Here is a 16828-nt window from a genome sequence, read left to right as displayed (position 1 = left end):
AATCTTATGTGGAGGAGTTGATAAAGAGAATTGGGAACAATGGAGCAGGATAATCCCTAATATTATGGGTGGTTATACGGGTCAGTCCGATCCTGTCCGACCCGCCTTTGGCCCGCCAAAATATGTGTTGGCCTGACCTAGCCATTGTTATTAAAATGGCTCAAAATGTCAGCCTAACCCATATTTGGCAGGGCTGACGGGCTGCCCGCTTTTTCTCTTCAAAACACACATTTATAATCAACTCAATCACATTTTCAAGAATAAATAATCATTATACCTCATAAATGTCATTTAAAACAAAAAATTACAAATCAAAGTAGACAATCTCACAATAACATATTGTCTTAGTTTAAAACTTATAAGTTATAACCAACAAGTCAACACAATCTTAAACTTTTAGACTCATAGTTCAGAATAAAACTTCTAACTTATAAGTTTTAAACATTAGATACTCTGTTGGAAAAAGATGCTCCCACTTTTCTATTACTATCATCATCGATATCTTTCAAATCTTCTTATTCTTCATCATCTATATTATCATTAGAACAAATAAATGATAATTACATTCTTGATCATGGGTTGATGAAATTTTCATAGGTACATTCTTTTTTATAAAATTTAATGTATTTAAATGATATTTACATTATTGATCATTGGTTTCATAAAAAAAATGAAAATTATTAGAACAAATAATTTAATCATGGGTTGCCATGAAGAAGTACAACTATGGGTGACAATATGGGCCAGCTCGGCCCGACTGAGCCCACCTTTTGCTCGCCAAAACATGGACTGGCCCGACCTGACCCTTATTGCTAAAAGGGCTCAAATCCTCAACCCGGTCGGCTAAAAATGGCAATCCAAATGGGTCGGCCGTCGAGCCAAGCCCATATTGCCATCCCTAGCTAAAATGCAGATTGCTTCTTAGATTTCATAAGGATGAGGAGAATATTCGCTAAGGTGGAGATTGTTGTGTAGATTTTCTTAGGAATGAGATATTCGTATATTTCAATTAAAGTGAAGAGTATTAGAGATGCTTAAAATATATTATTATAAAAAATATTTGTATAATATATGATCCAAATGACGATTGTGACCAGTATGCATATGTATTCTATAAATCTTGATTGAGTTTGTTGGAACTTATAATCCTAATTTATAATAATTTATTAATAGCCGCTTAACATTCAATGTAGATACAATTTATCGAAACTTATTAAGAAATCTATTGTATTATTCTTTTCTATTTATTTATTTTGCACATTATGATTAACCTTTTGCAACCATGACATGTTCCACCAACAACCTATAAATAAAATGAAATTTAAGGTGAAAACCTCTAGTTGATTCAAACCCCAAATGATCAAATTCATCCTTTAGAACAAGAGTAGTAATATTAGTATTATATTGTGTAATAAAAATCAAAATTTGTCAAAGAATCAGTTTTTACCTAACTTCTGCATCATGCAACCATAGCAATTTGTTGACCTAATGACTTTGACTTTCAGTGTGAAAAGCGTACGTGTTATTTAATTATAAAAACTTAAAAAAATACTAGTAATAATTTGTAATAGAATATTGCCCCTTTACCCGCAAACACATGTGGAATTGATTTTCATATATTTATAATAATGAATATGAAATTCCCACTTCTCTATTGCAAAGAAGGTTCGTACTTTTAATTAATACATTATATATACCTTGCCAGCATAATATATTCTCTTATAGTTGGTTATTTACATTGACATTTTGTTTTATAATAGAAAAAAGTTAAGTGTTAGAGATCATGGCTAAATATTTTATCCTTCTTAACTAATATATTATTTCTAAAATTTGATTACATGACGTTGAGTATAAAGAAAACAAATACTATCATTGTGTGGAGATTCATCATATAGAAAAAGAAAATAAATATTATCAAATTAGAATACTCTAAAGAATAATTCATGCAATGATCATCTTCAGCAATATGAGTCAGCTTAATTTAGTTACGAAAACGTGGCTGATTGGTATAAGACAACTAAGTAAACAATTAGATCGCATTAACTAGGGTGAGCAGGACTCGGCCCTACCCACTCATCCGACATGGCAATTCGATCATGATCGGGTCCGAATAGGGTCGGGTCTGATCGGGTCTAGGGCCGAGTTCGGGTTCCAAAAGTAGACCCAGACAATATTTAGGGTCGGATAGGAATCAAGCATGACCTGGTCCGTCCCGTCCCAGAGTCACTCGCTCATCATGCTTGTATGTGTTTATACTCAAATGTATATAGAGTAATGTTACCCTTTTGGTCGAAAGTATCATTTATTCTTTAATTTTTCCATAATATATACATGATTAATAATACATATATCATTTTATATATCAAACTTCATATTCATAGTAATAAATAAGTGACCCAATCAATATTTAGGGTCGAGTAAGGACAAACCTTAACTCATCACAACCCGACCCATGCTCACCCTAACATTAACAAAGGACACATCACATGCAAATTATTATTTCTTTTTTAATCTTATGCACCACAACTCTTACTCTATTATCCCCTTAAGGGTGACATGTTACATGTATCATTTTTAAGTATTTTCTTTAAAATTTAAAATTATATTCTTACATTCTACTTCATAAAGTAATTATGTATCACACTTATATTTTTAGTATCTATGTATTCACATTATTTTATTTTAAATAATACTCTTGTTACTTAGGGTATCAACAAGTTGTTGCCCTAATGGTAAGTAACTTGAATCCTAAGGCATTCCTTGCTAATATATAGGTTTGAGTTAAAAAAAACAACTATGGAGAAGAATAACTACATTTCATTTAATGATTAATAATACATATATCATTTTATATATCAAACTATATATCTATTTCATTTATTTTATTTATGAAAAATTCTAAGTATAGCATGGCTTGGCTGATAATTGTTTTTGCTTTGTAACCAAAGGGAAGAAAAAACAATGTTATCTAAATTAGAGTTGATCCTATGAGGTTCCTAAAGTCACTTGAAATAGTAGGGCTCAAATATTATTTTTTATTAACAATGTCAAAAAATTAAATAATTCCATTATTTGACCTTTCTAAATGATAACTTGTGCATTTAAGATTATATCTTGTCTCATGAAACTTGATTGGAAGTATAAAATAGCTATTTGCCTAAAATACAAATAAAACAATTGCAACAAAACCAAAATTCAGTCACTAATTCTAATCAAATTGGTGATTCATGTTAAACCAAATTAAATATATTTATACTACAAATTACATCTACATAATAATCCCAAAAAACCCACATGAATAATCTCACTAATTCACTACCTAAGACTTGTTCCTTGGGAAGTAAATCTCACATCCCCTACCTCATTATCTCGGGAATGATTTAAATACATGTTGGGCTACTCCTCTCATGGTCAATTGGTTTTGAGATGAAACCTTAACATGGTATCAGAGCCAGAGCCCAACTTCTTTCCGGTAGTTATGGGCCAAAAGATACCCTTTAATTATAAGTCAAAGGTAACATTTCGCCTGGTCCGGCAGGCTTATGTGGAGGGGACATGTTGAGAAGTAAGTCTCATATCGCCTACCTCATTATATCGGGAATAGTTTAAATACTTGTTAGGCTACTCCTCTCATGACCAATTAGTTTTGAAATGGAACCTTAACATTCCTACCATAATTAAGGTGGGTGCATCCTCAAGGAGTTTGCAATGGCACACTTAAATTGTCATTCAAGTTCATTAAGGATAGGTTTGGTATTTGTCATTTTCAAGTTGCTTTCATTTCCCTTCTCTCACAATACTCTTATTTTATTGCCTTCATTCATAGTACTTCAATTATTATTTTGGTCAACATTTATTTTATTCTTATGTTATTCTTATTTCTTTTCACTTGAATCATGCATGGACACGTTGTCGTTTATGGCCGATAAAAGATGAATATATCTTCTATATTTTGATTTAATTATTGAGTTTAATATCTATTTTCCCATAATGTAAGAATCTTGTACTTTGTTAGCACAATATTCATGATTATTCATGTGTTATTTATTATCTTTGCTTTTAAATAGAAGTAAAATATATTATAGTGTAATATTTATAGATTGTGTAAAGATTTATATATAATCATTCATTCGTCATTTATTTACATTACTTCTTTAAGAATTAATGATGATTAAACATGAATGATGAAAAATGTAATGACAATATATAAATATCTTACACTGCTAATGAATATATTTTTCTAAATATATTAATTATGAATGATATATTAATATGTATACCAATAATACACAAATATTAAAAGGATAAATTAATACATGTATTGACTTTATGGCCATCATAATAGAGATGTTTAAATAAAGATCATAATGGCGAATTGATGGGCTATTTAAAGAAAGAAAACCTTGCATGAACACATATGTAATACGTTACATTTAAAGATAAGTGCATTTATATTTATTGGTGATATCATTTATGATTAATTTTTAATGTGTTGGCAAGATTTAATTGGTTATCTATATATATATATCTTCATGTAAGTCTTTCTCGAACCGAGAAAATATAAATAGCTGGACAGCGTGTCCTAGTTTTTTGTGTCTTCTTGTGGCATTTAGTCCACATGTGTCCTAATCAATAAAGACATAAATAGATTTCATCTTTCTTAGAGGACATACTTTACCTTATCTCTTGGCCATTGTTAGAAAGAAATATAATTCGCATGATCTTTTCATAATTTATTTAATTTAAAACTTATGATTCTCAGTCTGGTTCTAAAAAAAAAAAAGATGTGAAGAATTATATTCAAACTTAGATGTTACATTAATAATTTTATTAATAACGTTGTGGATATAATTCTTGTATTGCTTTGTATTATTGCTATTAGCTTTGTATGATGTGAGGTTCAAGACAACAACCATACGTATTATTGGAATCTCACTCATTTAGATTTTTTTTGGGTAGAGTATGAGTAAGAAGCTGGTTTTTATAGTTAAAAAAATATTTAAAAAACTTTATTTTATAGTTTTATATGTTTCTTCCCAAACCAATGAAATTTATAGGCTAGGTTGTTCAACATGGACTATGACTTAATTTACATTTGCCTTATTGGGTATGAGCTATGACAAATTCTTATAAACCATTGAAAATCCACCTATTTAAGAAATATATTATCATATTAAATTTTAATTATAATATTTTAAATAGAAGTATCTATTAATATATTTAAAAGTTTAAGGTTATTAGTTTTATTAATATACATTATAATATATTAGAAAAGATTATTATAAAGTAATAATTTAAATAAGCTTCCACACAAGACTAAGTTGAACTAGCTCAACGTAACCTATACCCACCCTTATATGTAACCATAAGGTATTAAAAGTTATACATGATTCTCAACAAATAATATTAAACTCCTAACAAACAAGTTATATACAAAAGTTTAACAATATTATAATATGATTTTGATTACAATTTTGAATTTATTATTATCTTTAGTAATATAATAATTTAATATACGAGTGAGAACGAGTTTTATAATATCCGCCTTGTGGGTACCTACAAATTTATATATTTAGTTTTTAATTAAACTTTTATATATATTTATTATTATTTTAATATTATATATGATATACTTTATTATTATTTTATAATAAATTACAAATATATGACTATGATCATAAATTTGTTATATAAATATCATATTATTCATATAATAATTATTTTTACATATTGATTATTACAAAATATATAAATATATAACTAAAATTAAAAACTCGTTGGTACCCACAAATACCCGCTATCCACAGGGTAACCGCAAATATTGCGAGTTTGAAAATGAGAAAACACTACCCGCACCTGCCCACGCTCATTACCATCCTATTTATAAGCCTTTTTGGATCATGGACAAACACAAGGGCATGATGGGTGAATGAGGAACACATGGGTGGAAGGTGGAGGATATACATTGCCCATGAAAGTCATGACTCTCTAGTAAAGCAAATCCACTATAAATCTTTATTGGTGCTTTAAGCACTATACTAAAATCTCAGTGCTTATAAGTTGATCGGTTTTATTAGTTTAAGGTTGACTTTCGAATTCAGAATTTAGTCTCAATCAATATTTAGAGTTGGGTAAGCAACAAATTTTATTTAACCAAATCGGGCCATACTCATTGTTGTTTGTTTTCGGAGATTATAAATATATTGCTACTAGGTTGTACTACAGACTATGTTGTTTTATTTAAGACGTTCACGACATTGCACTAGAGTCTTGGTAGGCTACACAACTAAGTGTTTTTAAATTGCATTGTATTGGGATTGCTTTTAATGTGATTGGTGGTCGTTTTGCGTATAAATTTTTTGATTAAAAAAATTGAATTTGATGAGCTCATATACATTCTTAAGTGGTTTCACTTCAACTACTTCATTCTGATTTAGTACCACACCGCTATTAAGTGTAATGCGATTGTGGCGGTTATAGCAAAAATAATATTGTGGCAATAATCCGCAATTTGAAAAACCAAACATACATAGCTTCAGCTGATTCCAACATTCATCTACAAAATTCCTCCATAGAAGACACAATGTCATAATTTCTACCAATATTTGAAGGTTTTAGGAGTCACGGAAAACATATGGTGCGACCATAACCTTAGCTGCATCGACCGCAAAAGTCCATAATTGTATGTTGCTTCAAGACTTTCGAAGTTTCTGAAACCACAAGTTTCGATATTTAAAACCTTAGACTCAACTAAATTGAGAGTAATATTGAAATCTCCTAGATGAATGTACCATTTTGATATAGTTAATGCAGTTTGTTTAGTTGTAATGTTAGTAACCGTGCCCTGTCCTTATAGTACCTTTGTTTTGTGTGTGTCTTTTATAGTGCAAGCCATTAGAGGATTATTACACGAAGCACAACAACAATCAACCCTTAGTCCAACTAGGTGAAGAAGGGCTTGAACCTTCGACCTTCACTCGGTCTAACCAATTGAGCTATTTCGGGAATCAATAGAAACTTTTAATTTTGAAGTAGTCATGTTGTGCTAATCTACCTTTATCAATTCATTTACTGAATACATTGAACACCAATGGTTAATATGCATAATATGATGGTTGATATTTGAATGTATTACAGATTCTCCAAGTTTCAAGGTTGATTTTGCTCAATTTTGTTCTGTACTTAGAATTTAGTTTCAAATCCAAGATACAGTTATTTTAGTTATATGTATACTATTCACATCTTTTTCCCTACTTTGTTATAAGAGATGCTTCGCTTTCGCTATACATAGAATGCGTGCATCTAAGAAAGGTAACAGGCTGAGTTTGAAATCTGATTTAGTGTTCTGCAAGAAGACTACTCGCTGTTCTTCCACACACGGCGGAGGAGTTCGTATCGAACATGAGATTCATAATGAATCGCTTTCGGCTTCATGCTGGGTTTTGTTAAAACTGCTGAGGACGAGGAACTAGTGAAGAACATTGAAGATGATGGAGACTTCAATTCATCAAGCTCATCATCACTGGAGTATGACTTCATTACAATTGAAGACATGCTTCTTTGAAGCTTAGATTTCGTTCCGATCTCCCCAAATATACTTGCAATGGAAGTTGCTGATGGAGGTGAATATACAATTGGAGCTGCAATGCATGGGAAGTTGTTGACAGACTCATTTCGGTCGTCGATATCATTCTGTATCGAGTTAAAAAGAACACTAAGATCAGAATCAAATCTGTTGAAGTTTTATTCCATAATCATAAACAATGCACATCAAACTGCTATACATATACCAATAAGGCCCCACCGGATCCCTAGATGGACTAAACGGTCAAAGGTTTGATTCCTGGGAGCGACACTTATTGTGAAGGACAACCACGCACCCGAAAATGGATTAGTTCCTTACCCAAAAAGGGTGAGGAGATACCTTTGGTTATACAAAAAACAACTGCTATACATATCATGAGAAATATGTCAAAATCCTATAGATTATGAGATGGAAAAACTTATGCATACATTTGGTTATATTACCTCAGAATCCAGAGCTTCAAAAACAGTAGTAGGAACATGATCAGGGCAAAACTCATCTGGGACAAAATTGTGTAGAATCTTCTTAACAAGTGATGCACTAAACATTGGGCACACCTTCAAAAACAAGAATCCTGTGAGCATGATTGAAGAGAAAGAAACTTGCAGCAAGTTAGAAACTAGATGAAGAGAAGTTCAATTTCATTGGCAAACCTCTTTTCTGATTGATGCATGCAATAGCATATCCTTAGGAAGCATCAGGAGGTCACTTAGTGCATTAAGAATATTGAAGGATTTTAAGGATATATTCTGTCTCTCATCATTGTTATCAGGGTCATCTTTATCTTCAAGTGAGTCATCATCGTCCATGCCGAATAGATCAGTCAACCATCTAGACCAGTTTCCAACCTGACAAGTTCACAACATAAATGAAAAGATTCAACAGCTGTTCGTCCGATTCCGGGCCAAGAAGCAATATTCCTGGGCTACTTGCACATACTTTCCAAATATAAAAGAGAGATATCAGAAAAAAGAAAGGCACAATTTGAAGCTACATTTCGCTGCCGGGTGGAATTAATGGAATTAACTTCAAGAATGGATGGCAGTATGTTAAAGTTCATATATGAAAACTATTGAGAAGGGAGAAGTTACCACAGTTTTTAGCTGTGCACCAGCTCCAAAGCTTGATTTCCCCGGTTGAATGGGGAGAACCTTGGAATCACTAATAGGATCAGATACAGGATCAGTTGGCATTTCGTCAGCAGACTCACGAAGAATAGCATTGAACATAGCCACATCTAACCGTGCCACACATTGCTCCATTATCTAGATTTAAGTAACAGAAAAGCATTCTGATGTCATTATGATGAAGGAAAAGAAGGGCTTTCATTGACTAAAATGATGAACTTAGATACAACATTGTTGGATGCAAAGATATTAACTTTGAAGTCGGGAAAACACATTTGCAGGTGTTTGACTATGTGCATAGAAATTTTGCACAAATCTTTAGACATGGTTTATGACAAGTAACTTACAGTTTCTTGTAGCACAACTATATGGTTGGAGGAAACTAGATAAGACTAACCAATCTAGGCAGCATAGGCAAGCAGCCACAGTCATGCCCTCCGGCTCGAATAGGACAGATCCTTCCGCAGGCTTCCCGAAAGGCATTCTTCCAAATATTTAGTGACAAGTTTCCCTGCTCATGATCACATGAGCTAGATACCCTTCCATAACTTTTCCTTGAGGTAGAACTCGAATTCGTGTTGGTCAACTTTGCATCAATCTGCATATGTGGAGTCAGGGTCTGGATATGGACAAGGGAGAATTAATGTTAGATACCATTGGAACATTCTAAATTTAATCACTAGCCAGTAGCAAAAGCCTTGGGATTATTAAACTGGAGGATACGATTACGGGATTACCTGCCACCAGATAGATTCGACGATGCGAGAGAAGATCCAGGCTTCCACCCTTTCCAGTGCTGATATGAATACATGGGGCTCATCCCAGTTACCAAAACTTTCATACCCTAATGCTGTGTCATTCTTCCACCTTAGTGAGGATGCTACCTTGCCATACCCCTCATCCTCACTTTTCCTTCTCCTACTAGGATTTGATTGAACCAAATCTTTGATGGTTTGGCTTATAACTGTTCTCAACACTATAGCATTAGATAACCAAAATGTCAACCTGCAGTCACATGCAAGAACATGTCAACTAGAAAGTATTTATGTTAACTAGGAGTAAATATTTCTTCATTCCGAAGCATCTTGTTTTCAGAGTTTACTAATTTCATACAATAAAAGAGAAAAAAATCATGATGATGCAACTTTTGATTCTTAGTGCTAATGGATATCTTCATAATGTTAGTTTGTTTAGTGGTAATATAGTTGGAAAATGCTTAGAATAACATGCAGTACAAGTTGTGGCTCGAATATACCTTGGTACATCATTTCCACATGCCTTTGTAACAAGTACTAATCCTGAAACAGAAGTTTTAGCTGCCCCAGACCTTCTTCCTTGAATGTTTTCCTTACAAGCATGAAGATACAGCCTGGAAAGTCGCCGAGCTGGGGCATGGACCTTACTCGTGGAGCGCCCATGCTCAGCAACGACTGAATATAATGCTGCCTCAATAGCAGCAGCTTCTATTAATTCTCCTTCAAGCATCTTTATCTTGTTTTCAAAATGGTGGATTTTCCCTTCTAAAGTGGCATTTCTAGCCTCCTTTTGATAAATCATACCTTTATCATTTCTTCTGATATTCCCTCCACTGTTTTGTCCATTTTCCTTTACTTCACTATGATGATTGCTACTGAGTGATTCAATATTCCTAGCCGAGTCTGCTGGTGATTTTTCGGACTTCATGTTCTTTAATCTTTCACTTCTGACAATATTTCCCCGCATAGCATTATTTGATCCGCCAAAAGAAATTGTATTGCTTCTGCTATCCAATAAGTTTTGATCCTTATCACCATGTGTTACCACTTGTTCATCCTTCATGTAACTTTGGCATTCGTCAAGAGAACCGTAATAAACTTTATCGCCTACTTCCTCCTTCACACAATATTTGTCAGGTTCCTCAAATCTCCTACTTGATTTGTCATTGCATTCAGAAGTATCTATATATGATAAGAGCCTTGAATAAATGTTAAAAGAACTTTCTTTACTGTTTGTTTGAACATCAAACTTATTTCTATAATCACCAATCTTGTCATGAACATTCTGATCCAAATTTTCATGATCACTGCTTTCTGTTCTGCTCCTATAATTTACATCTATATTGTCACAAACTAAAGACCGGGAAGACGAATCGACACTCGAGGAAACAATTTTATTTTGGTCTGACAACAAATTTTGACTAGGAGGGTTACATGAACTCTCCAACTTCTCATATCTATCTTGCTGCATCATGTTCAAGTTTTCAAGTCTTGTTTCTGAAGCCAACAAATGCTCCTTGCCATTAATAACAGTGTTTAGAATTTCTCTGTTTGATCCTTTCTGCAATTCAATTGCAACTATTATATTCCTTGATAAGGATTTTCTTAATATACTCAGATATAAACCCAACAAGAACTCTTGTTACCAATTTTTAGTAGAATGAAAAAATATGTTAAAAGTTTTGTTAACCAGATTTATTTGAATACTATGCAAAAAAATTACTTTTCAAAATTTATGATTATATTTGCATCAGATTAAGGCCATGCAAAAATTGCAAATAGATGCGCACATTAACCTTGTTATACAAGAAATGTAAAATTCATGCTAATAGCAATGGGAGATATATGAGTACCTCTTCTAATTTAGGAGTAGTGACTGCTGCCGCAGATGAATGTGATGAGACATCATCATCAGTAAAAGAGGCAATCTCGGCTTCCTCGGCATATTCTTCATTCGTCGATGCTGATACAGAGCCACCACCATTATTATCCTTCAACTCCTCTTTTGAAATGCTGTTCGTCAGTGATTGACTTGTGCGAATCTTTTCGACAGGCTCAATTTTAATGAACAGAAGTGGCTGATCCGAGTTTCGGTAGCTCCTCTTGCAGTTCATAGGTGCACTGATAGACAAGGTCTCTTTAAGTATTCCATAATCTGCCAAGTCTATAATGACAGTCCCCAACAATTGACCTGTAAGAGTCTTATCTCTTCGCGGCTCGTACAAGTTGAACTCCAAGCAGTTTTTTCGGAAAACATCAGCATCACCACCTCTAACTGACATATCCCTCAGCAAAGTTAAAGGAAGCCTAAATGACTCGTCGAATTCGATTCTTCCTTCACCTATAACAGAACCAAGTAAAGGGGCAACAAGATTGGTAGAACCTGATGCAGATTCACCATTCTTCCATTGTATCGATACGGCACGAAGGGATCTCAAGGATTGTGATGGGGGCCATGGCTTAATCTCCTGAATGTGAATAAGGTAATCAATTTTAGTGTTGCCACTTCTCCTGTTCTTTCCTCTCATGCCTAGAACCATGGCTGCAAAGTTGATAAATTCTTCACCAAATGAACTTTTTTACTTAAACTTTGTTGAATGTATAAATCAGAAGCCCCTTTAAGAGAAACTAATCATGATGTGAGAAATCAAGATTCATAAACTAATACATAAGCATGCAAACTGGATGAATATACAGATGCTGAAAGTTCTTAACTTTTTAGTTAGAATGACTAAAGATCATGAGGTTACGGTTCCGATCTTGGAAACTGCCTCTCCGCTTAGCCTCGTATACTGGGCTGCCTTTTAAGGATGAAAGATCATATTATCAACAAAGTGCTTAAGAGAAAAAAAATATCAATACAAGTTTTCAACTTAGAGCATCAGCATAATATTGATAATGTAGATGTATAATATAAAATCAAGGTACAAGTTAAATAAATACACACAACATAATCATAATCATCAATTTATTTATTTATTGACAGTATCATAGTGTAGACATTTTACCTTCAAAAGCAATGGTTGGTTAAGGTGGAGGTAGAATCAGAAAGCTGGTTGTAACTGAAATGGGGTACCACTATATTTTTGAGACCATAAGATATCTTAATCTCAGTGTGTTGGACCAGACTACGACGAGACATTAGTTTCATGAGCATTTCCTTCTTATAAACTCTTTCACTCCTACCCTGCATATCCAATGTGAGACTTCACACTTGAATAAACTCAACATAGTGTAATATCTTTTTCAATTTTCTTATTTTGTTTAGATATTCTTGATTATAAGTCACATACAATTATAGCATGTGAGGCACACCAACTTAGTGGAATATATATAAATAGCAGTATCAAACAAAAATGGAAGAATTTCCATGTTCAGATTATATAACAAAAAAGTTTTATACTAGTGGATTTATGATATAGTGTGATACATCTATTTTTTTTAGCTATGTGAGTATAATTGTATATTATTGTATACATATGATTAAATGATAAGTTCATAGTATTGCTTATATATTGTTTTGACTGTTTTATAAAAATTGAAAAATTAAAAAAAAAAATTGGTTTGTATTGTTAGGCAAGAATATAATTTGATTTGGGTAAAGTGCAAAGCACGTAGTTTGGTGTAAACTACTGAATACTGAAATCACCAAGTTCTATGAGGTTGATGCCTCACCAGAATGTAAATATCTTGACTTTGAAATCACAACTTTAAAATTTTAATAAGTTTGTGATACAATCTATTTTTCTCATGTGTCACTTTCAAAATATTCAAATTTACATTTGAATTTAAAATAACATTTATTCTTAATATATATTATACACGATCAAGTGCATGTGACTCATACTTAGTGGGGTTTGGAGAAAGTATATATACACGGCCTTATCCTATAAACGTAGATTGTTTACAGAATTTGAACATATAAACTACTAAATTTATCATTGCCCAAATCTTACGGTAGATTATAATGTAAAGTATCTTATTATATTTCTAAATTTTGCATTATTGGTTAATTTGATCTTGGATATTATAAAATAAAAAAAAAACTACCATGTTATTCCTTTATTTTATATGCATCCATGTCATTCACATTATCGAAATTACACAATGACAAAAATCATTCATGTTATTCATGACACAAATAGACATTAACACCCCTTAAAGGAATTCACATTAGTCCATAACAAGAAAGAGTGTCCACCATTTTTTGTCTAACTTTTACTAGTGATTCAAGTTCCTTGATTCTTAATGTATATCACATGCATGCTCATGTTTTTTACTTGTCTAGCATTGGCTTCACCATATATTTATATCTTCTTTTTTTGGTGCAAAGGAAGAAACTTTTGTGATATGTTCAGAGACAGATGCTTAATGCACTTCATGTTGCAAATACACAATAGCCCCAATTCATAATGCTACTTATATATTTTTTTGGTATTTCCAAAAGTATTTCCTTTATCCTATGACTAAGGGAACTAATTCCTTTCGATATGATGATTCATCTTCCAACACGTCTTGAACCAAAACCTTAAGGCATTAATTTTATGGGTATTTCTTACTTATAAACTCTTTCACTCTTCCTTGCATATCCAATGTGGGACTTCACACTTGAATAAACCCAACACTTCAGATAGCAATATTATTGGTGAATGAAAATGCATGAAATTGCAAGGTACATACGTTGACTTAGTTGTCAATAATGCAGTTGCAGATATGCCAAAAGTCCTGTGTGTGACATCATTTATAAACCTCGCATGAGTTTATAAAATCCATAACAATGCCATGTAGGTTATCTAAATATTGTTGCAAATTATAAAATAATATTTTGTTTATTAATAATTGATTATACAAGTTATATGTGTCATTTCCTTGCGATGAATAAGAGAGTTTAATATGAAAATATATCATTTCTTTTTCTGAAAATTAGTGCACGTGTCAACTTGAGACTGGTAGCGCATACTCCATTTATTTATAAGGACAGGGGAGCCCAAAATCATACCTTTAACCCAAAATATTAAGTAATTAGATTTCTGAATTCACTTTGATATGTTGATTATAATATTTGCAGCAGTTCACGGTACATTTCAACAATTTTATTGTAGAACCTTGTAATATCTATATACTGATGATGTAAAGATTTATATATAGTTAGTGTATATCTATCATTCATTTGTAACACTTTTATTTAAAAGTTAATAATGATTAAAAATAGAGGATGAATGATGCAGTAACAATGTAAAAGTATCTTATACTGCGAGTATACACATATTTTTCTCTAATATTATTTGCTTATTTTTCATTTTTAAATGAGTTTTTTTGGTAGAATTTTTTTAAATGATTTGTTTGTAACAAACTTAAAACTTACTAAACTTTAGTTTAAGGGCATATTAGATTATATTTAGATTGATAAAAAATTGTTTTATTTAAGATTAACTTAGTTTCATTTTATTTGGATTTATCTATGATTTATATTTATCTTTATAGTTATCATTTAAGTTCAATATCTTACCCCATATAACAACTTAAGTCAATAACAAATTGTTCGAACTAAACTATATTTGAGTTTGACCATTCTTTACTAATCTTAAATTTCTATAATCTTCCATACATGATACAACTGAACCAAAAAACTATGTGCACGTGTTAAGGACGTAGTATTAAGGAACAACAGTGGTTATGTTCTTTATTGATTCTCCAAACTAATTGGTATCGGTTGGACTTATCAGTGTTTAAAATTACAGTTATAGTCATGATTATGTTATGTTTATCATAATTGTGAAGACTTTGGTTTGCATCTAAATTGAAAGTTATAGTGATTCAACAAAGTTAATCAATAGTCTTAATAGAATTGATATGCTTAAGAAGCTGGTTAACTATATATGCGATTGTGTGCCACATTGGGTGGGAAAGCAATAAAGAACTATGCATCATAGTCTAGCTATCCAAATCCCATTCAAACCATAAGCATAAAACATGATATCTCTCTTGAATTTAAATTTATGTGTTTTGGGTTTTGAATTTTTGAATCTATAACGTTAAGCAACTAAGTCTTTAATGATTAATAAGTAATCCACATTGCTTCTCTTTTTTCTTTCCTCAATTGAGCATAAGGTGATGGATTAATTGTTGGCTGGTGCGTGGGGACTAGTAAACTAATAAACTTAGCTTGACATATGAGCAATCCAAAATACGAGATTTTGTTATATTTAATTAAGAATTGGGAACTAAGTGTAAATACTAGCGAGTTATTTTTGAAAGTATCATATATTCTCTAATGATCGGAGGCAATCCTGCTCTAGTTGTATCAGATTTATCGGGAGATCTTCATTCAGTGGCTAAAGTGTTCTTCCATTAGCTCTAGGAATACATATGTTTATATGCTCAGTAATTCATCCATTTTTATATAATATGATATTTCTTCTTCACACTTAGAATACTCAACATCTCAACTCCTCTCAAGTGAGTCACTCCCTTTGATACACCAAAGCTTTAGCTCTCTATCTACTTGTATTATCATTAGTTTGTCTTTTCATCAACGAAATATCATGCATGGCTTATGGTTAGGAAGATTTTCAATACAAGGACTCATGCATGGATCTATCAACCATTTGCACTTCAATACTTGGTTGAGTCATCGAACAATTGGCTCTGATACTACTTGTTGGTAGATCTTCATCTTGGGGCTAAAGTATTCTTCCATGATGTTGGGTTTATTCAAGTGTGAAGTCTCACATTGGATATGTAGATAGGAGTAAAAGAGTTTATAAGTAAGAAACACTCATGAAACTAATGCCTTAAGGTTTTGGCTCAAGACGTGGTGTCTCACTTGTAGCTATTCACTCTTCCCATACCCCGGTAACAATAGAATACCCGATGGTTGGAGGCTACCTAGTTGTAATCTGGTCCAACAAGTGGTATAAGAGCTTATAGTTTAGCTGGGACATGGTGGACTTAAGGGAGAGTGGACCGGAAAGTGCGCGGTACCCACTCTTGAGAGGAAGATTGTTGGGCTTATTCAAGTGTGAAGTCTCATATGCGATGGGTTTGACACCACATCGTGATAAAAAACCTTAAGGCGTTAAGTCTTTGAGTCCATCAATATATGTTCTTTAATTCATCTATGTCTACATAATATGAGACTTCTTCTTCACACTTGAAATATCCAACCAGGATTATTATAAACGACAAAGTTCTCCCTAACAATTAGTTAACGTTGTTGCATTCTCATGGATTCTAACTCTTGATAAGCTACAACAAGGATTGCTTGTTGGTTACTAGTTACTTGTTTGAGGTGTGGAATCTTTCATCAACCGCCACCAAAAACATAACTAGACTTCCACTATGGGAATGCCACATAGAAA

At 32.5% G+C, this 16828-nt stretch overlaps 1 protein-coding gene across 2 annotated transcripts; it reads right to left on the bottom strand.

The window, feature by feature from the left end:
- On the bottom strand, positions 7064-12379 carry LOC109336811. Of its 2 annotated transcripts, XM_019573648.1 has the most exons (10): positions 11321-12379; positions 10722-11028; positions 9968-10412; positions 9450-9717; positions 9110-9331; positions 8677-8850; positions 8239-8433; positions 8029-8142; positions 7352-7692; positions 7064-7320 (listed from the first exon to the last, which is right to left on the bottom strand). In XM_019573648.1, the coding sequence occupies exons 1-9, from the start codon at positions 12005-12007 to the stop codon at positions 7357-7359; spliced, it is 2748 nt and encodes a 915-aa protein (XP_019429193.1). In that variant the 5' UTR covers positions 12008-12379; the 3' UTR covers positions 7064-7320; positions 7352-7356. The 2 variants fall into 2 exon arrangements, with proteins under 2 accessions (XP_019429193.1, XP_019429192.1); XM_019573647.1 differs by having other exon boundaries at positions 9968-11028.

This window comes from Lupinus angustifolius, chromosome LG20 (genome assembly GCF_001865875.1).
Source record: "Lupinus angustifolius cultivar Tanjil chromosome LG20, LupAngTanjil_v1.0, whole genome shotgun sequence".
Taxonomy (NCBI): domain Eukaryota; kingdom Viridiplantae; phylum Streptophyta; class Magnoliopsida; order Fabales; family Fabaceae; genus Lupinus; species Lupinus angustifolius.
This window is presented reverse-complemented; position numbering and strand designations above follow the sequence as displayed.

Bases quoted from the DNA above. Each gene is read 5' to 3' on its own strand.
- LOC109336811 (XM_019573647.1), bottom strand. From the start codon at position 12,007: ATGGTTCTAGGCATGAGAGGAAAGAACAGGAGAAGTGGCAACACTAAA. The intron at 11,029-11,320 runs GTACTCATATAT...ATTGAATTGCAG, and splicing joins CTACTCCTAAATTAGAAGAG to AAAGGATCAAACAGAGAAAT. The intron at 7,693-8,028 runs GTAATATAACCA...AACTCGATACAG, and splicing joins TTGAAGCTCTGGATTCTGAG to AATGATATCGACGACCGAAA.